The 22,405-nt window shown below is 34.6% G+C and overlaps 1 protein-coding gene and 1 long non-coding RNA gene across 2 annotated transcripts; both read right to left on the reverse strand.

Moving 5' to 3' along the window:
• Positions 1 to 12,030: 12,030 nt before the first annotated feature.
• Positions 12,031 to 14,909, reverse strand: LOC128215279 (cytochrome P450 3A25-like). The gene is made up of 5 exons (XM_052921984.1): positions 14,847 to 14,909; positions 14,562 to 14,656; positions 13,733 to 13,878; positions 13,209 to 13,382; positions 12,031 to 12,110 (listed from the first exon to the last, which is right to left on the reverse strand). The coding sequence occupies exons 1-5, from the start codon at positions 14,907 to 14,909 to the stop codon at positions 12,031 to 12,033; spliced, it is 558 nt and encodes a 185-aa protein (XP_052777944.1).
• Positions 14,910 to 17,333: 2,424 nt separating this feature from the next.
• LOC128214630 (uncharacterized) lies at positions 17,334 to 18,054 on the reverse strand. The gene is made up of 3 exons (XR_008257948.1): positions 17,944 to 18,054; positions 17,631 to 17,719; positions 17,334 to 17,412 (listed from the first exon to the last, which is right to left on the reverse strand). It is a non-coding gene; the product is annotated as an uncharacterized LOC128214630 (long non-coding RNA).
• Positions 18,055 to 22,405: the final 4,351 nt, after the last annotated feature.

The following is a 22,405-nucleotide window of genomic DNA, read 5'->3' on the forward strand; positions in this document are numbered from 1 at the left end:
AGGCAATGGTAACATACTATAAAAAAAACATGTACTGTGTACAAAAACTAAACATCACTTCAATTGATATCATTCTACATGTAGAAATTGTAGATGAGAGAAGAAGGTAACTAACAAGAGCTGTCATAAGACTCGACTACGCCGCTTTGACTTAGAAGTGAATACAATAACGATCTTTTTTTTATAACAGTGACCTTGATCCTAAGGCGCCCAAACACAATCATATGGAAGTCATCCATAAACTCTTCCTACATTTCAAGTTTAGTCACAGTTTGTCAACAATTACTGAAACACTTATCTATGTTAAGAAACAGTTACCTTGACCCTGTGGGGCCAAAAGGCAATCCATGAACGCTCTGCATAAACTTGTCCTCTATACCAAATTTGGTCACACTATGTCAACCCTTACTTGAGTTATTCGGTACTAACCATATTTATATTTTTAGCAACAATGACCTTGACCTAGACCATTACTCTCAGGACCCAAAAGACAATCTCAGGAAAGGTCTCTATAAACTCTTCCTATATACCAAGTTTGGTCACAATATGTAGACCCTTACTTAGGTTATTCAATACCAACCCTTTTTCTATTAATAATATTAAGTCAATTGAAGAAAGGATATTAGACTTATAAGTGAAAATCCCTAAATCCCAAAAGTTATCATAAAACTTTAACCAGACGCCGATGCCGACGCCGACGCTGGGACGAGTAGTATAGCCCTCCTTATTCTTTAACATTGATTATAAGAAAGGTGCTCTCAATAAAAATCCTGACTATCATTTATCAAGACAAACTGAACTTTAATATAAAAGGCCTCATAAAAGTAGATTATAAGACTCTTACTTGGTGCTTGTTGCACAACCAAATCTGCAACACTGGCAGCATCTTCCACAGACTCTATCACTGAAAATAAGATTTGTTTCCCTATTAATGGTTCATATAGCTACAAAACATCATGCAATACAGTGTAAACTAGATTATGGCATGTTAAATGTTTTTTACATTGTTTCCATTATATCATTTCACTTCCATTCTGGGAATTATTATGTTAAAAGGTAACATCTATGATTGAAGCAGTTGCACATATTAACAGTATAAAAAAAATGGCTGAAACATATAATTCAATTAACTGATACATTCAGCAATTCTTCAAAGGGTACCTCCAGATTCTATCCCTCCTGGGATCCCTATGAGTTGGGGCTTGTCCTTTAGAAATTCAAGGACAATTTCCTCTGTCAGTGTAATCCTGCCAACTGGACCGCCACCGGTGGCCATGTTTTCGTTATACTTTTTCTTGGCTAAAAGAATAATGGATTCTTTATAATGATGTTTATATACATAAATCATTGATTGTAAAGCTTTATCGAATTGCCACCATGATATAATTCAAAGATTTTTACTATAAGACTTTGCACATATGAAGTGTTTTGATTAGATAATAATGTATTATTAATTATGAAAATCTGTATAATATACCAGTGATAATTAAGTATCAAATTTTTTATTATATTATACCTCTACTTTTCACATTCTGGAACAATTTCCTAACCTCTGCAGGTGTCCACTTAACATTGCTTGATCTGCAATTGAAATGGCCACCCTTCGGATTGATAAATTTTTTAGAATGAACAGGAAATATTTTACAAGTACTTAAAATAATAAAAATAAATTAATCCCACTTCCAACATAGATTCTATAATACAAGCAGTCAAAATTTCGGCAAGAAAATACTTTCCCAGAAGATAAACATATTCAAATGAGACAAATGAGGTATTTCAACTCACCTTTAAGCAGCAGGTATATGTATGCTGTCAAAAGCCTATTGCTCATAAAAGAAGTTCTTTAATGCAGACTTTGTATTGATATTTATACACTTTGAGGTTAAATTGTTATTAATTCCATCTCATTGCGTTAAATTTAAGATGCAAATAGCCACTGAAAGCTTAATCATTTAAGGTAACGTTTAACCAGCTTATCTAACTTACGCATTCAAGTCATCGGCCACCATATTCCAGGCGGCCGACTTTTCTTTGAATGTGATTCCGTCGGAGAATCCCCCGTATAACACGTCGTACTGTTCAATCACAAGCCGCACGGCACACAATCGCTCTTTATCATCCCAGGTCGTCCTTTGTTTTTCTAGTGACATTCTACATCAAACACAGCCGACAGTCACTCAGGCGCTTGCATTGTACAGAGACTGTTTGAAATCATGTAATATTCGACAATTTTCAGACTCAGACTTGAGACCGTTCGTAATCACGGCTTTAATACTTTATCTCAACTGAAATACTTGGCTGTAGTGTTTGAAAATCGGACTCCATTTGCTATAGATAATCGAATCGAATCGGACCAAGCATTTCGATTGTCTATCGGACCATAATCGAAAGCTCATAATATTAATTGGGAATACATTGTTTCATCATGATTATTTAAATGGTTTAACCTAGAGTCAGTAAGTGTGAGACTATAGTCATGCTTATTGGAGCAGTTAATAAATGACCATGCACTTATAATGACTTTTAAACTTCACCACTAACGAACATAACAACAAAACACATTTATCAGATGCAAAATGATTCACACCGCATCCAGTACTTATAAGTCACCGCATTAGAAAAATATACGTTAATACCAGAAGTAACATCGACGATGGACAACCACTATCGATTGTCGCCGACATGACATTATCAGCGACGATTTATCGATGGTACTCGATAATCGTTTCACCACTACTTGGCTGTTCCGTTTTACGGTTTTGTAATGTTCATGTTCTTAAATTATAAAACGAAATGTGACTGACGCATTAAAACCTATAAACAAAACAGCAGTTAAATAAAAAAAATACTGGATGCATACATTTAAAAAAGGTAGCATTTATTACAAGCAATAATATACCATGCTAACTATGATATTTGACAATGACCGCATACACTTAAACCACAATCCATGATTCATAATCAATTTCGACAGCACTGTGACCATGCAACTTTTCCAAAGTGGTTGTAACTGTCTATTTCAAAAGAATTTAACCGACCCAAAACGTTCTATCATGAGGTGTATTATTTCGTCCGTTGAAATAATTTAGAATCCGCTCTCCTTTCACTCTCCTCGGTGATATATTGAGATCAGTATGAAATAAAAAGTGTTCGATTGGATATTTTCACTGAAAAACTAAGAAATGAAAATAACAACTTAAAGAACTACATTTAAAATCAAGTGTAGGACCCTCCCTTTGATAAATACTGAGTATCACACTTTTGAAACAGAAAATTATGTCTAAAATAATAATTTGATATAATTTTAAAATATTGCATATGTTTGAATATAGATATTCCTGGAAAAAAATACTGTTTATTAGGGAATTTGTAATATTTCTTTTCGAGAAAACAACAGCCGAAAACGAATACTCACACATAAATTCAATTTTATATCACATATTTTATATTTTTATTAGTCGGCGCCGACTATATTTGATATTACTTTAGAACTAATCCAACTAAGGGACTAGTTCATAAATTGCAGAACAATGCTTTAAATAGTTTCCACGTTGCATGATAAAATGTGAAGTTTAGTATGTTTTATAAAACTTTACTCTTTAAATGGTAATGAAACCTTAAATTATAAAAGCCCTGCTTATCATTTTGAAAAGTTTGATTTTAAATACCAACTCAATCATAACAACCCGGTCTTCTCCGGCAAGCTTCGAGATAGATACTGGCCGAGGTGTTCCGATTGATACCAACTTCCCCCCAAATAGATGAATGTTACACGGTAATATTACAATATCCTTTATGTTTCTAAACCTCCTACGCAGTAACCTCCCGTGGCCACAGCAAAGAGGCGAGTTTAAGTGTTTGTCTTGAAAATGTCATTCAAAAGAATGAACTCCAGATAATTCCCTCTTAATGTAAAGTATTTTTATCCCCGTTCTATTTACTCATAACAGTAAAATGTGTTACCAAAACATATACAATATATAAAGCCAGGAATTCACATTACATGCTGGTTCATTCTATTGAAATCCATGTTTTAGACCATTGACTCTATTTGTTCCGAAGAAACGTGTGTATAATTTTCGTATAATTTAGTATGTACCGGAGGATTAGCTTGGAAAAAACAGAGTATCTTTAATTCCGGACTTAAACTATTGTAACAATATTATCAATCATAAGTTCATTCGAACATATGTATACCCCACATATTATCATTGAAATAATAACCATTCTTTGGTTATCTACATGCACGTTTTTCTTCTAATTTGATTGCGCCGACTTGATGATATGCATCTTTTATTTTCTTGTAAACTGTCTGATTTCCTGGTAGATCTACTTGAAATGCCAATTATGAAACGTGCTCTTCACTCTTTACCAAAAAACGACCAATCTACAAGCGGACAATCATCAGACTTACATTTGAGAGTAAAACTAGAAAACTTGCTAAACTTGTTTTACTCCATTGTTAATGCACCTAAGTTTTACTTACATGTTCATCTTTAAGTTTTATTCAGTGAATGGCGACCAGTGTTATTTGGCTTTACTTATTCGTGTGTTGTTCACGCTAATTTGTTTTGTACATTACCTTTTATTCTTTATTACATAAATGCATTACTCAAATTTATTTATACAGATTTTGAATGGCGCACAATATAGGCTGATGCATAAATGTTTTTTTGTGTTTTTTTTGTTTTAATTTTAATTCATTATTAAGTTAAACTCATTTGACTTTTGTAATCGAAACAAGAAAAAACACACAAATATGATAAAGGTACAGATAAAAAATAATATCGATATTTTAAACTGGGAATGTGTGACCATGTGGCTATTAATTAAAAAATCCCGTTTATAAAAGATATTATTGTTTATGTAAAAAAGCCTGTTCAGCAAGTTTTGAAAAAAACAACAACAAAACATTCAGCCTTTAAACCTGTACAGATGGAAAGTAGTCAATAGTCTGGTATGGTATAACCATACTGTGATTAACTGCCGAAGTCACCTCCATATTGGTGTTATGTTTCCTTGAATATAACCCTATATTTTTCGCTTCAATTTTTATACGTGTAAATCATTTCCAAGTGAAACAAAGTTGGATTTGAAGTTCTATTCCATAAATTGCAGGTGTAAGAGCTCTTTGAAAATAGCCATCAAACCAATCATGGGAAACAGAAAGGAACCACTATCTGTAATACAGATTAGAAGGCAATATTATAAATTCTACTAATACAGCATTTCGAGTTTTTAATTATTATTAGAGTAAGAGCATTTGAACGAATAGGTACAGATTGGGGTATAGTTTGGCTGATAATAACACAACTTCACTCTATCCATGTTACTTGCCTATTTATATACACTAACACTATAAGTGTAATGCACCAGTCAATTGTAACATGTAAAAACGCCCCCCGGGGACTTGACTTTCGGTCCAGCCAATACCGGGTAAAACCACTGCCGAACGGGGACAAACTGCTGGTAAAATCCCCGACGAATGCCCCAGAACCCCGGGATACCAAGGTAAGGCCCATTCCCCGCTATATTTGGAGTGAAAACAAAACCATCGCATCACTCGGCACTGCGGGGCCACCTGGAAGGTATACACACGGCCCTCCCCCCGCCATGTCCGGTATACCCCCGGACCTGGGTGCCGTGGTTACAATTGACAGGTGTAAAAAACTACTGAAACATAGTCATCTTTTTTATTTGAAAAGGGCATAACCAAACAAGCATTAAGGCAAGGGTTATGAACCTTGCTACATAGTCGCATGTGCACATTGTCTATGTATTCTTCGCGCAATTTGAATATCTAGAACGTTCTTTAGATTATAACCAATGAACGTGCTTTGCCCGACGACGATACACTCATTGTCTATGAAAATAACTTCTCTTCGAATATCAAACGTAAAGGAGGCTGTTACCCCATTTTGGGTTCGCGGTATTCAATGTGTTGTAAAGGACTACTTCCTATCGTTTAGCATTATTCATAAGGCATGATTCGGGTAGGATATTATAAGTATCTTCCATGGCCGAGAGTGTAAGATAGGTTCATTCCGACCCGAGCGTAGGGTGTTTTGTGGAAACGAGATTTACCGAGTTCCCGCAAAACAACCTGCGCGAGGGTCGGGATGAACCTATCTTACACGAGCGGCTATGGTAGATGCTTTTTCTCCCACCTCAGTTAAACAAAATTTAGTAAAAATGTGGGTTTTTTTTGCTGAAACTCGTTTGTGCTTAGTGAAAATAATTGAATATGGATATGCGATCATTCGTGGTTGTTATGGATATGCGCGCAGTGATTCAGATTAAGGTAATAGTCAAATCGGTCTTTAAATAGTTGTAAGGAAACTGAAGCATTATTTCTTGAAAGGTACGTGCAAACTGCTTTATGGTGACATTTGAAGCGAGAAATAATTAATTGGCGTTCTAAATATTGCCACAAGACAAAGTTTCCATGATGCTACAGACGATAGTCTTCAGCAAGGGAGGTAATTACAATGTGTCTACCATTAAGAAGGAGTTCCATACGGGCATTTTATCTTCGCCCGTGGGCATGATAAGAATTTCTAGCATGGTTAAATTATTGGATCTACTTATCTGAGGTGGGAGAAAAATGACTGTGCATTTGGCAAAGGAGGGGAACAGGGTCAGGGGGTCTATAAATGTTCGGAATTTTTTCAATGCTGATGGTTATTAATATATAAAGAATATATGGATACATATAGACGAACAGCCAAGGGAAAACCACATAGAAACAGTGTAGTAAAATTCTGATCTTAACTTAATGCAAACCAATTATTACATTAAGACCATGATTAAAATAATTCGATTTTATTTTCGAATATGAGATGATATGTCATTGGTGTTTACCCTGTGCCATTAAACGGGGTTTATGTTTAAACTTTTGGCTACTGAGGTTGTTTCTGTAGTTTTTCACATAAAAAGTGATGTATAAATCGCATGATAGAATACCAGTGTAAAAAGAGGCCCGTCATCAACAAATGTCTAAAATTTACAATAACTCGCCAAATAAAATAATCGTAACTTTATTATTACTGAACGGAAAAATATGAAACAAGTTTTAAAACTTATCATTTAACATTCCGAGTTTTATGTCTAACACTGGTTTACAATATATAAAGGTATAAACCGACAACACTGTAAATTACACAAATGTAACTTAGATGTACCCATACAAAAACATGAGAAAATGAGGCCATGAATTAACTTATTACATTCAAATGGGCTCTATCGTGACAAAAACATCAGCGTATTCTTGCCAAATCGATACTGTTTTATAATTTAATTCATATATATTGTGTCATAAAATATATTATTTTTTATTTCAATATACTTTTAGTAAGAATTTAAACATATTGATTTATTGGAAACATTTGATTAAAACATAATCATGTCATATACGACATCCGGTATATATTAAAATTGAATGTTATTGATGTATGATTTTTATGTGACAGTGTTTATTTATTTTTTGCTGTGGAGATACAAACTATATTATCAATAAATGATTAAATGTTTTTTTTTGTATATTGCTTCCTATTAAATCATAGTGCGTGTTGGAAATTATACGTAAAGACGACTCAGTTTTGTTTAATGTAATTTCGGAAATAAAGCAACTTTCATAAAGCGTCCTTTTTTGTTCGTATCGTTTTCAAAGAAAAATACCGAAACATTATCATAGCCATTACACGTTTAAGCTAATGGTTTGACGTAATTCAGTTATTGCGGATCAAGTTTGATAATGTCGCTGCTATGATCACCCAACAGGCATCAATGCCAGTTCCCAGCTATCAGTGACATTGAACAGGAATCAGTGACATTGCACGGTTTTGATAATAAACTAATAGTTAGTACGCATTTCTTCTGGAAAAAATCATTATGACATTGGACCGAATTTATTGTTAAATACGTAACAGGAAACACCGCTCCAATAGTTACTTAATGTATACGTACCCTGTGTGCACTTTTGGTGTTGTTTGTCCATTTGGTTGTAATATTTTGAAAATCGTACCTTGGCAATCACCTACATACGTACAAACTATGTGTACCATTACATCCCGTATAAATGCAATGCCAAGCCTACTTAAATGTGTGCACTAACTTGAGGTGACGTTGCTACTTCAGAGCGTATGTGAAATAAAGTTGGTACGTACATCCATCATACACCATAAGTCGCCTTTGGAACCGTCTTCATGTCACTGGGTCTACATTATACAGTCCGAGGAGAAGTCTATGTGGACAATTATAAGGAGATGTCATTCGCATCAAGTCTGACGATGGCTTTCTTGAAGCAACCATTGAACAATATCGGTGTTGTGTCAGTTTTACTGAGGAGTAACATGAGCATGCTACACGGGCCACCTGCTGTGTATAGTCTGCGGTCCGATTTATCCTCATCCTTTGTATGCCCAACCTGGATTTCCTTTGCTGCGTCTCGTGCTTTAGGGTGCTATACGCAATACGATCATGAACTTCAGTAAACTCAAAGGTGTCGAAGTGAAACTGGTGAAATTCAAGACCGCGCGACACCAAGTGGAAAGCAAGTTTAAACCATATGCACTGTCGAAGAGGTATTGGAGAAGATAAAGCATTAGTGAAGCACATATAAATGGTTTTAATGTCGCTTTGCTCGATGATAAGCTTGTGATGTATGGGTAGGCAAAGCCCGGCCTTAGTTTTTTCTTTCACGAACCCATCACGTGTGCAATTTGCAGCCTTTAATAATGTGCCATGAGCAATGTCCAGGTTGCGGCCAGATGTTTGTGGTACACATTTGACCCAGCTCCAAAGGCTTTTGAGTGCCTTTCTGTACCAATAGTGCTGCGGGGCGACCGCGCAGTAGAACTTGCACAAGGGCTGGCCAATTGACTCTTCTGAGATCGTCAACACGTTTAGAGCCTCAGCATACCTTGATGTGTAGCAATCTGGAGTAAGATTTTTTAAACAGATTTTCCAAAAATAGTGTGCTTTTTATAAAAAAAAAGTGTTCGTAATTTTATTATAATTTATGTGTATAATTACGTTCCGTTGTTAAATGATTTTTGTTTATACTTTCCTTATCGTGTTAAAATAATATGTTGTAAATGTTTATGCATAAACTCTTTTTTCTATACTTATATTGTTAAATTTTATCATTTTAACCAATATATGCAAAAAGCTACAGAAACATGCTCAGTAGCAAAAAGTTTAAACATAAACCCGGTTTAGTGGCAATGGCAAACGCCAAAGACATAGAACACAAAATACAAACAAGAAACATAGAACAGCACAAAACTTTACAAACAGCACAGTGCATAAATACTATATATATATATTGGTATGTTTATCAAGAATTGTTAGGTACCGCCTTGGAACGGTCAGTAAAATGTTAATTTACTGGGGGTTTAAACCAGTTTATGTGCACAAACCTCACTCTTATGCCAACAATTCTTAATAAAGATAAAACGCAAAAGGTAAATCTTATCAAAGTATGCATTAACTTGAGGAAACTTATCAATAAAACAAATAATAATAAAAAATGAAAAGGTAAACCCCAAGTACTTCAATAGTTAGAGATCCCAACTCTATCTACAGACGGAGGGAAACAATTCAGAGCACCTAATGCGAATACTTTTCAAAGATACGATTCAGTCATCGTTAGAAACCAAAACCATCACACACAGTCTGTGTAAAATAAAAGGTCTAAACCTGTGTGATCATGAGAGTTTCATAATAAAAAGCATCATTGTACTAAAACTGGGAACAAATAAAGAAAAACATTATTAAAAATAAAAGTGACTTGTATATGCTATTCTCTCCTTCCTAATGATTTGAAAACGTAAAATATTGGAAGAAAAATAAGTCACAGCCAAAACACTCGGAGTCAGTCAACACGTGTCCGCCACAAAAGGTTTTAAAGATAACATGAATAAGCAAATTCTTCATAAAAATCAAAGCACTGAAAGTTTAGTTATGAAAGGATGCTATATTCAACCCAATATTTTGTTTCAGGTATTCATCTTCAAAAACAAGAAGGCAAGTGTTCTTCAAAATATTACCTTTATATCCACGGTTAAAATAAAATCCAAGTAATTATTTAAGTCTATCTGCCCAACTACTTGCTGGAAACATTCTGATTTTACGAATTTTCTTTAAAACATCACCATAAAAATCGGGATGAGCAATACTATCCGCAATGAGCGATTTAAGACTACTATTGTACTTTGATATGAGATTATAATGACCATTAACAAATTTGGAGAAAGTTTTCCTTAATTTAAAATATCGGAAACCCTGTTTTAGAAGTTTTTGCGTCATAAGTTTATTGCGAGAGCTGATTTTTTTACATCTGTACATATTCTAGCAAATCGTATCAACTGTGCAATAAAAACACCATATCATGGTGAAATAGGAACATCACTATCTAAAGAAGGGTAATTAATTATTTTAAAATTAAAATCATCACGTTTATCATAAAGGTTGATGCTCAATATATCTTCCTTTTCTTCTAGTTGCAAATTTAAATAGGATGCGTTTAAAACGGATGTATTAGATTTATTAAGTTGCAATTGTGAAGGGTATATCGAATTAATGTTATCTGTAAACACAGTTTTATCTAAACTTATATCATCAATATATCTTAACGTGCTATTGAATTTTTCAACAAGAGCTAGATCTCCAGACTTAAATAATTTTAACATATATTCACTTTCATAGCAGTATAAAAAGAGGTCTGCAAGTAAAGGTGCATAATTGGCACCCATTGGAATTCCAATAGTTTGCTTATATAAACATTTACTAAATTTAAGAAAAGAATTATTGAGTACAAAATTTTAAACTTCAATGACATCTGTGCATGTCCAATATATATATTTATCTGAGCGATCATTAGTAAAAAAAAAGCCTTTTTAACATTAACTGCCATGTCAGTAGTTTTCTTCCTTGCAAAAGTTTTTTAGTATTATTGCGCTCAGTGACAGGACTGAAGGTTCGGAGAAAAGCACGCGATTTCGATGGGAAGTACCATTGCATTTACTACAGAAATAATGTGAAATTGATGAACAACAACTATCGTTCAAGAATGGAGTGTTTATGTAAATATTGTCAATGTAGTTTTTGGCTCATCAGCATCGCAGATCAAACAGGTAGGTCTTTTTGCTATTTTTTATCGGAAACTAGCATCTGACAAAAATAATATGTAACTAGTCTTTATAAAATACATAACTCCATGCCAAAAACTCGCGTAATGACATATTTCCTGAACTCGTTGAATAAAATTGTATTGTATGTCGGCTCATGACATGTATGGTAACTTCAATATTCCTTGGCATTGCGTTCACTTCTAACTCAGGTCTCTTTTGTCATTTAACAACTCTTTAAGTTGTTCTAAGAACAACCGCTTGGTCAGGTCATAATGCCATGAACGGGCGCAAATAAACCTTCGTACATTCTTAGATAATGACACAGCTTTGCTTTACGTTTATGGCAATTTATTTATTGTATATACTTTCTAGCTTAAACAGGTCACCATAAAAAGAGACAACACATACAATGATAAAATAATGAAACTAAAAACTTGTCATACTCACTACATTCGAGTATACTTATGAACACGAGTATACAAATGAACGATTATAGGATTGGATATCAAAGGCATTCAATGTTGTATAACAATCTTAAGAGAACGACAACATTCACACCTTTACATACATTTGCAAAATATCTTGTTGTGATATACACGCCTCTTACAACGGTTAAAAATCATTTAATTGACATAATGTACGACTTACTACTACTCCGCGCAAATATTAAACTATCAGAGCCAATGTTCAATTGAAAATGTTTCGACTATGTTGGCTTTACATGCCGTTCAAGCGATTATTGCAAGTTTTACAACGGAGGTGTAAAATATGAAATATTGTTTTTAAAAATAGACTTCTTTCAATTGTTTCCACTTGTATGTTCACTGACTCTACATAACATTAATATGAAGACTCATTTATTAAACGCCTCGAGTGCTATTAACTGTCAGTTTTAGGCCTAAGACCGTTTCTCCACCCCAACTTTGACAGGCCTGGCTGGTCGCAGGAACGGCTCATAAGTGATCACTTCCAAGGGCACTTGTAACAAGGTAGATGTTAACATTAGTAATATAGCTCAGACATATGTGGTTTGACCCAAAGACACACATGGAAGCCATTTTGATCGTAGTATATTCTCAAAATAAAGGGATCCAAAAAAGACATTGAATACATGAAGAGATCACCTAAGGGAATTGAACGCAGCATGTCAAAGCGTTTTTACATCAATCACTCTGCAAGCGACCGATATTCTTTTTGCAACCGTTCGCATACAATTTTTATTTCAGCATTTATTCCAGATGATGCTTAAACAATAGTAATATAAAGATATTCCTTGCCTAATCACCATTTCCATTTCCCGTGAACACAACCTATATTTAAAAGAGTTCCGAACTGCATACTAATTGCTGCTTATTGCCGATAAATCGCAGGCTGCATATTTCTTTTGTCACATTTCCTTTGTTGTCGTAAGTTGGCGATCGGTTGTATATTTGGTGTGACTTAGCCAGCGACAAACTCCGAAGGGTTGGTTAAGTCACCAAGCAACAAGATGATTGCAATATGCAGCAGCTGTGATAATTTCCATCGGCGATAGTTAGCATTAGTGTTAACGGAACGTTTTCCTCAAAGAACAGCGAAGAAACGATCGTTCAACTATTTAAACGGTCAAGATACCCGTGAACAATTTTCGCCGTGCATTTTACGTACGGTTGCTGATGCCAGTCGCTCGATGAATACTTTTGTTGACTTTTGTTGTTTGGCTAACGTTTGAAAAATGATGTGCAACTGACCATCTAGTTTTCGCCAAATACAATTAGACGGCTGCAGACAACCACTGAAGACCAATCCGCGATCAGTACAGAAAGTGACACCAACCCTCGGTTAGCAGATCAAATATATTTAAAACTCCCCATACAAATTTCGTTGGCCAAAGTTACCCGATGCAGCACAGTCAACCAAATTGTTCGAACAACCACTTATATAAAATGCCATCATTTAACATAGTTACAAAAGGCTCCGTGCATCCTCGAAGCCTGACAACCATCTACCTTCCTCTTTCAGTGTCAGAAGTTTTCAGTTAGACGTAAATCTTGTGCGACTGGCGATAAACATATTTATAGTCCGCTGTTGATAAACCAAAATATATTACCTCAGTTTCTGGGACCTGGACGAACGTGACCTTCTTTAAGGTAGCCACCAGGGCGATTTTCGCCTCGAGGAGAGCAAGCCGCATGCCAATACAATTACGAGGACCATGTCCGAACGGTATGAAGGTGAAAGGGTCACGTTTTGCCTTCTCTTCAGGGAGAACCTTTAAATTGAACAAAGTATATCAAAGGAAATGTTTCTTACATGCAGAACACATATTGCTGTCGTACATTGCAAATTTTTACTTTAATAATTATACTTCTCATTCGGAACCCTTTGGTCAATAACATCAACTCAATTTGAACGGTTTGGTCGATAACTTATCAGCTTCATCTTATGATCAATGCGCTAACTGGAACACTATCGATGTTACGAATTTACGTGTTCACATTTTCCACGTATATATAATATGAATCCTTTTGTTTGCAAAAATAGAAAAATGGAAACACACAGTATTTAAGTATATTCACGGATTGCTACACAAGGTTGGTGGTATGTATAATCTATGGTATACCTTTCCGGCATGAACTTGTCTGGTTCTGGATAAAGTTGAGGGTCATGATGAATCATGTAAATGCTGTACTGGATCAGTGTGTTGGCAGGAAACCAATAGCCATCCAACAACACGTCCTTGTGATAGCTGGTCGTCCTGTTCGTCCTAAAAAAATTATCAACCCATTCGAAACTAGGCATTGTCTTATTTATATTTGGAACGAAAATAATGTATTACACATGCACATGCATCCATCAAATGGAACTCAGATTTCTCGAAACATTTTAAGTCGCTATTAACAGAATAAAGCTAAGCTCACTATTGTTTGTTAAGGTTAATAATTTGTGTACTATTTACATACATGCAGAGATTATTTACTTGAAAGGGAATTTCATCGCATGATGATCACAATACATTAAGTTTTACTAAGTAAAAAATGGCTTGATAAAATTAGCTAATCGAAAAATTGGGACATGATGGATGCGTCTCAAAATGATAGCTGTGAATCGGACGTTGATATGTAGCGCTGTGCCTGCTTTTTGGTATATATTAGGCATTGTAGGGCTAGTGTGGTGACCGTTTGCAGCTATTATAAATAGTATCATTATTTTTGTTTTATGGTTTCGCTAATCTAATCTTAGATAATAAGCTTTGCTACTGACCATGTAGTTTAAACAGATGGATTGTTTTACAAATATATATGGACATTTTTCTTAACCTTTAAATCTTTGTCTTGTAGCCATGTTATATTCCCACCATTTTGTCATCATTATAAATTATTTGCTTGTATATTTGTTTGTGGTGTTCTTTGGGAAATACACTTGAACAAAATCTTTGCAAAATCTTACGCTGCAAGTGGTGGATACATTCTCAATGTCTCGTTGATAACTTGGTCAAGGTAGGGCATATCCTGAATCACGTCATACATTAGCTCCGAGACATCCTGTAAACATATATACAATTATAGCACTGTTTTGTGTCTGAAAGGGCTAGCCGTGTGCCGAAAAAGATAGACTTCGCTACCTTCTTGGTTATTTGGCTTTCCCCTGTAGAATCCATTGTATAACTGCTTTTAAAATATTTGAAGAACATAAAATTTAAAACAAAAGGAGTAATTTGATAACTCAACTAACTTCAGAGATACAGTTGTCTATCTGGGTTAAAAGTTTATCCTGTTGCCAAGACGTAAGCCACATACTGCAGAAGGGAGGCGGTGGTTTCGTATCCGGCCACAATTACTATTGACATCTGGCCATTTAGTTCCTCCACAGACAATCCTGAAATGATCGAGTAAGGTTAAAACTTCTTGACGACCCCCCCCCACACACACACACAACACACACACACAACTCACTCCTAAAAACACTCAGAAGGGTCACTTACTTAAACTTTATCTCTTTTACAACGATTGTGAAAAATGTTGGATTAACTTTAGTCACACACGATGCTGCGCGAAATGTTTGGTCTTGTGTTGTCAGGGAACTGGAGTACTCGAAGAAAACCCACTTGTCCGGATTGGTGACCACAAACCTAACCAAACATACGCCGTGGCCAGCAATCGAGCTTCTGATGCCTTGGTGAGAAGCAAATGCACTAAACACTACGTATACCATACAACACTTGATTGCACGAACTATTTGCGCACCTAACGGTTTTTAATTGGCAGTGCAGGCTTGACTCGTCTGTTCAATGACGGCAATGGTACACACCTACTTAAGCTCAATAGTACAGACTTGAGCAGTATTCTAGTTTGGAGTGCAACTCGTTTTCCATGTTACCGACACCGAATAATATACAGGAATGCGAATTAAAGAAATAAATGGCTAGATAATTGAAACGGAACAGCAAATCTATCAAAAACATCATCCTGTGTTAAATAAAGCATACTTTTGATGTATTGATGTAAAGTGAAGAAATTGACTTGCGTACTTTTCGTGGCCTTGCTCTCGTTTTCATCATCCTGAAGTTCCGCATTAAGCATCAGTTGGAGCAAATCCACTCGGCTTGCCTACAACAATACAGAGGGGTTTTTCAGCATGATAATTGATTTGGGAACATGTCATTAACATAATGTAAACGGACCATGGATAATGCGTTAGAATGGCAGGATGGGATTTCCAAGGAAGAGAAGAAAAGTTGTTGCTGTTTTCTGATTATCATTTAATAACGTAACCGGCGGCATTGTTTTAAGAAAATTCGTTTTCAGAGCATAAGAATCAAATTCATCAACTAAGCACGAAACGTTACATTCCGAATCGAGTTGAATTTATTGCGAGCTTCCGCTAAAAGTATCTCGCGCTTTTGCACTGTAATTTATATTTTCCCCACTTATAATCATTATAAGGGGGCTTTTGAAGGTCGTGATTCCCTTAACCAAGGAGTTAAAGAGGCTATACAACGTATGATGAAATAGCGAAAAAAAGAACAAAATTGTCGAAAACATGGTATCGATGTGTACAATGCATTGAAACTAACTAACTGAAGTACCACAGAGTTTATAAATAATTTATTTTTCGCAACTTTTTCGTATTTTTTCCATTTTAAAAGATTCCTAGGTATATATACCTAGTATAATTTATTTTTATGCGTGATTGGCTAGTCGATGTTATCACGATATATAACCAAGTTAGGTATATAGCTTTAATATTCCAAATGTTAAAGGGTAAACCTTCGTAGCACAGTGGATTCAACACTGGACTGTAATTTTGTCGACACCGGTTCGAACACGGTCTCCGACTCGTTTTCTTTGTTCATTTTGGTATTTTTTTACAATTATGATATCAAAAAATAAAACATTTTACTAAATAATTGTCCTGAGATTCGTTACAGAAAAAAACTGTTTTTGGTGCCAATCTGGTGTATAGTCCCTTTAAAAACTAAGTGATAGCTTTCCAGTTTAGTAGTTTAGAGTTGGCTATATCTAACTTGCTATTTTTTTGTTGACTGATTAAGAATACTTTTATGCTTAAGGGGTCAAGGGGTCGGATTTAGACAGCGTAAATTGCAGATTTTATTGATTCCTCAGGCAGCACTCCTTGACAACCATCGATAGCTTCATTTGTTTAGGTAAGCCAATCAAATCGTCACTTACGTCTGAATCTTGTTTTCGTTGTTCAATAATTTTAGCTGAAACGTCACAGAAAAAGTCCAGGGAATCTTGCGGGTAGTAAGCACTATACTTAAACAGGTTTGTGCTTGGAATCATAATGCGCGGGAACAAAACTGAAATATATAAATGTTAAGTACAATAAAGATCAACCCAGAATAAGACACAAGTAGAATTTAATATCATGGATCAACAACTACTGTCAATTAATAACAGCCCATTTTCTGAAAATATACAGGTAAATAGATATATTTTGTTTGTTTCATTGAAATAGTATTTCCCTTCACTATATACGAATAAAGTTAATCTCATACGACTTATCATAACATTTCAAACTTAAATTAAACAAACAATGCTATCGTGCATTAACAGATGGGCTTGGATCATACGGAGGAAGATTTGTTAGTAGAATATTAATAATTATAGGTATTCAAACAAATATTACACATGCAAAGTAAAATTGGATTGAAGGATGGCGTAGAAAATATTTTTTCGCGTGCCAATTAAACGGGTCGTCGGGGTTATTGAAGGCGTTAGTGACTATTCCAAAAGCGGTACTGGCGATAACGTCCATGGTGTAGCAGCCAAAATGTCTGCAACTGATGATATAAGTTCTTAAATCAAATAAATAAAAACATATATAAAAAATAAATAAAATTAAAACGACATGTATTGTTCTTTATATGTTTATTTCATTATCTGGAGATACAGGCGAGACATTTTTATGCAGTCACATCGAGCTAAATGAATTTATGCAAACGTATCTCAAATTGCATTTTCTCATGTTTATAAGTAGTTAAATTTGATTTACACTCTTGGATCTATGACAGCCCTTGAGTTTGCCTTTTCTAGAAGGCCAGCAACGAGCAGTTCAGCGCAGGAATTCATTTGTTTGGTCATCTACACATGCAAGATATAATCGCATCGACTGATTTTCACATATTCTATTTGCATAAATAAAAACAGTATGGACTATTTAGGCATAATTACTTAATGTCAACAAGAATTTTTGACAGGGTCACAGTTATTAAATATACAAAATGGAAAAAAAATCAAATCAAACAAACATACAGAAATACACATGCACAAAACCCGATCATACACCACGACACTAATCGGACTACCTGTTTCAATTTTCCGGCACTAAAGCTGGGGGTAATAATGCGTCTCACTCGTTTCCACGCTTCATCTGCCAGCGTTAACAATGTTTTATCTACAGGTGGAGGATCGGACACACCTTGGAAAACCTAGAAGCAGGAGTATATGGTGAACGACAAGTTGCATGTCAAATGTCGAAAGCAAAATATAAAAATATAACCATACATGTCTGTACTTTTAATTCTAACTTCAATAAAATGTAACGAACAAAAAACATTGTTAAATTGAAACTCAATAGCCATCAACAAATTGCAAAGCAGATATTGTTTTCTATTAAATAGAATGCAAAGATAACCAAAAAATGCTACAATATCGCAAAAAAATATTAATGTTATATGAAACACTGGACTGTATATGTAGGACGCAACAAACTTTAGCTCATGCATAACAAAAACAATCAGAGTTTGATTGAAGGCATTTTGAACCTTAGTGATTTAACAGTTATAAAACTTTACTAGCGGTAGAGACGAAAATCACGCCATACATATTGAAACTGACTTTAATGTTAAAGTCCGTCCTACAGAATTAAATATTAACAAACATGTACAGCAGCAGAAAAGTTCGAGAATCACAATATGACAAAAATACAATTGCACTGGTGGCATTTGTGCCCTGTTGTTGGTAAACTACGAGTATTATTAGAATGTGTCACCCTATTATTAACCATATCAGTCATTGAAAACTTACGTAGGAACTCTACGTAGTCCTTGATCATGATTTTCTTCAGCAACTCAATGTTGGCAACGTTCAGGGTCTTCATTGAGTCTGAGTGTCCTCTACAAAATATAACATAAAGCTATATAACTGTGTATGCATATCAATATATTCACGGGCGTGATCAATATATTCAAGGGCGTGATACAGCAACTCAATGTTGGCAACGTTCAGGGTCTTCATTGAGCCTGAGTGTCCTCTACAAAATATAACATAAAGCTATATAACTGTGTATGCATATCACTATATTCACGGGCGTGATCAATATATTCAAGGGCGTGATACAGCAACCTAATGTTGGCAACGTTCAGGGTCTTCATTGAGCCTGAGTGTCCTCTACAAAATATAACATAAAGCTATATAACTGTGTATGCATATCAATATATTCACGGGCGTGATTAATATATTCAAGGGCGTGATACAGCAACTCAATGTTGGCAACGTTCAGGGTCTTCATTGAGCCTGAGTGTCCTCTACAAAATATAACATTAAGTTATATTACTATGTATGCATATCAATATATTCACGGGCGTGATCAATATATTCAAGGGCGTTATAGCGTTATATATGATGTATATTGTACTAATTAATAGTTCTAAATACAATTATGAATAATACTACTAAAAAATAATTTTCTAATGGTACTACAACAAGAATGAAACGATGATGTAACACTTTTTATAATCTCTGATACAGCTGATATGTTTTATATTAAAAATGTATTTCAATATTGTAACATGTTAACAAAAGTAGTTTTTCTATAACAAAAAGTAGTCTTTTTCTATAACTTGTATGAGCCTCTACATTACATTGTTGGAATTATTTACCTCAATATGTTCATGTTGAACATAATTTATTTTCGTATTGATGTGTTGACTATAAATTGAAAACCAAAACATCTCTGCAATGTATGCACAATGTAAATCATTTGTTGGAGTTATAACCTTGAATGGTAAATATAAAAAAACATTAACAGGACCAACCAAAAATGTATCTAAAATGGTCGGCATCTTGAAAAGGATACAGTATGGTTAAGGACGATGATACCAGCAAAGAAACATGCCTCGTCGAAGAATTACTGCGATAATTGCACTTACCCGAAAACATCTCCATACTTTTCAATCCGTTTACGCTGGTGATCGACACCAGGCTGTAACATTCACATGCATTTATATTTAATATTAATAATACTGGCTTCACTTGGCAGACGAAAATGCTTGCTAAAACCCTGTTGCATTATATATATTTATTCGCTATTTAAATATATATATTCGCTATTTAAAAAGTTGTGTGACTAACAATCAATACCAGGCAAGGAAAATAACAAAATAAAAATCCGCTAACGGCCATCATGTAGTTCAACATGTTTCCAAATACAGGAACGGGGAAGGGACCTTGTATCTTGTATTTGTGCTTCCAAAGGAACATCTGGACCCAATCATACCTGAAAACATAGTCTGTATTTACTGCATTATTGTTCTTTCATTACCATTGGAGTAAAATGTATGAGGATGCAAATGTCAAGTTGTTTAATATAGTAATGCATATATTCTTGGACAACATATATAGGAATTACGGCCGGATTACATGTTTTATTGATTTAACTAGAGCTAAAACCGATTATGGTTTGACTTAATTTTTTTGTACTGGATCATTTTAAAAGGGAATTTCTGGAGGGTAGATTACGCCAAGATTTTAAAAACTCACTTATATATTGCCATATTTTAGTGAACTCTTATTTCACTGACCGTTCCAAGGTTGTAAATCCAATTATTTAACGGTAAAGCAATTTTAACAAGGGTATGTTTTTTTTAAAAATGTTTGTATATGTCATGTAAGTTTGCTTAGGGCGCATGTATTTGTGTATATGATGTGGGTATGTTTCTGTCAATAGTTCATTGCAGTTTGGACCATTGCCTTATGACCCTAAACAAGGTTTGTTTTTCAATTTTCCACTTCTGCCAGTCATGATGAAGGCCTCCAGCCCATATACACATATATGCATACAATCAATTATAAACAACGAGAGTGCTGACACATAAGGCAAATATGAGATGTATCAGACAAAATGACCGAAGTTGTATTGGGGCAGTACCACGGTATACTTTAATACTTGTTAGTTGCTATTCACAAATGTTTGTCTTACTTTATCAGCATAAAACAAGTAAATGGAGAATTTCTTAATAATTGTTTCATTTTCAGATGCAATTAGCAAAACGAACTTATGAAGACTAGGACTAGTATAATATTTCGGTGGTATATAAACTTCTCGTATGGCCTTATAATATGGGCATTTGATTAAAAAATGGTATTCATCCTCTACAAGATTTTACAAAATAAATAAAATCTTAAATTTCTATCAATTCCAGAATGTCTGCATGTTTCAATAGCCAGGTGGTGTGAAGAGCATCTAAAATTAGCCATACATCGTCGAAACTTCACAGTAATACAGTTCACATATTTATTTACACTTAAGCACGATTTTACATGCACATAACATTTATAAAGTTTCATGTTTTCTGCACACTTATTGCTCCATGTATGAAGATGCCGATCCCTTATTCTAGACTAGAATACTAGTAGTAACATACTCATTAAGAAAAACACATTCGTTTTCAACATACTGGTCTTCCCAAATATAACCGAAACATTTTTATACAAATTCATGCGTGAAATAGTAACCCAGTTTTCATAACCTAAACTATCATACAAGTTTAACATATTATAACACAACTTAACATATCTATCATGAGGAAGTTTTAAAATTTTAAAACAATATTTTAGACATCGTTTAGAAGCATGAATATGTAAAGGAAAACGCCCTAGATCACCCAAAACCGCATCATTGTATGCTTTAAATGATATATTCAAAAACCTTTTACAAGCATGCACGTGAACATTTCAATAACATTCATTGGAGTCATGCCCCAAAGTTCAGCAACATATAGTATAATCGGTGATATTTTTGTATCAAACATTTAAAAAACACACACACTAGAGTTAACAAAAGATAAAGAATCAATGCCTTTAAGCATGCAATGTAAAGCTTTCTTAGCTTTTAGAGCAGAGCTCTCAGACATTTTAAACAATGACAATGTACTACTAAAATATATCCCCACGTATGTAAACCCTGATACTACTTCTATGGCTTCACTATTATAGTTCCACTTTTCATTTCGAGATAACTACCCACCTCTTTTAAATACCAAAAGTTTTGTCTTATTAATATTTACTTGCATTTTATTATCAAACAAATAAATAAGGGGAATTTAACTGCCTTTGCAGACCGATAACTGTATCCGACAATAGCGCAATATCATCTGCAAATATAATAAGAAACAATTCTATATCGGACGGAAACAGCTGAACACCATGTGTCCCACATCTTTATGTAACAGTTATCTACGTCTTTACTTTAAAATATCTTCAATTTTATTTGAAAAAGCAGGTGACAGCGCATGAAATTGTCGTTTGATAAATACTCAAACATTGCAAAGGAACATTCCATCGTTAAACCAATTTAGATAACGACATTGTAAGTTGTCTCCAGGTAGTATAAACGAAAGATTAATATGATTCGCTTGAGTTCTGTCCAAATTTGATTTATCGGTAAACAATGTACTAGTATGTAAATTCATGTTAGTACATATCAGACTGTCTTAATTGCTATGCCTCTTTAGTGGGGCCATTTAATGTACACTTCTGATTGTTACC

This window comes from Mya arenaria, chromosome 13, assembly GCF_026914265.1.
Source record: "Mya arenaria isolate MELC-2E11 chromosome 13, ASM2691426v1".
Lineage (NCBI taxonomy): Eukaryota > Metazoa > Mollusca > Bivalvia > Myida > Myidae > Mya > Mya arenaria.

What these genes read in the sequence shown, in the direction of transcription:
- LOC128215279 (XM_052921984.1), bottom strand. Translation starts at nt 14,909, where the DNA reads ATGTGGCTTACGTCTTGGCAACAGGATAAACTTTTAACCCAGATAGAC. An exon ending in TAGACAACTGTATCTCTGAA is followed by an intron (nt 14,657 to 14,846) that starts GTTAGTTGAGTT and finishes ATATGTTTACAG; the next exon opens with GATGTCTCGGAGCTAATGTA. An exon ending in CAAGTTCATGCCGGAAAGGT is followed by an intron (nt 13,383 to 13,732) that starts ATACCATAGATT and finishes TCAATTTAAAGG; the next exon opens with TTCTCCCTGAAGAGAAGGCA.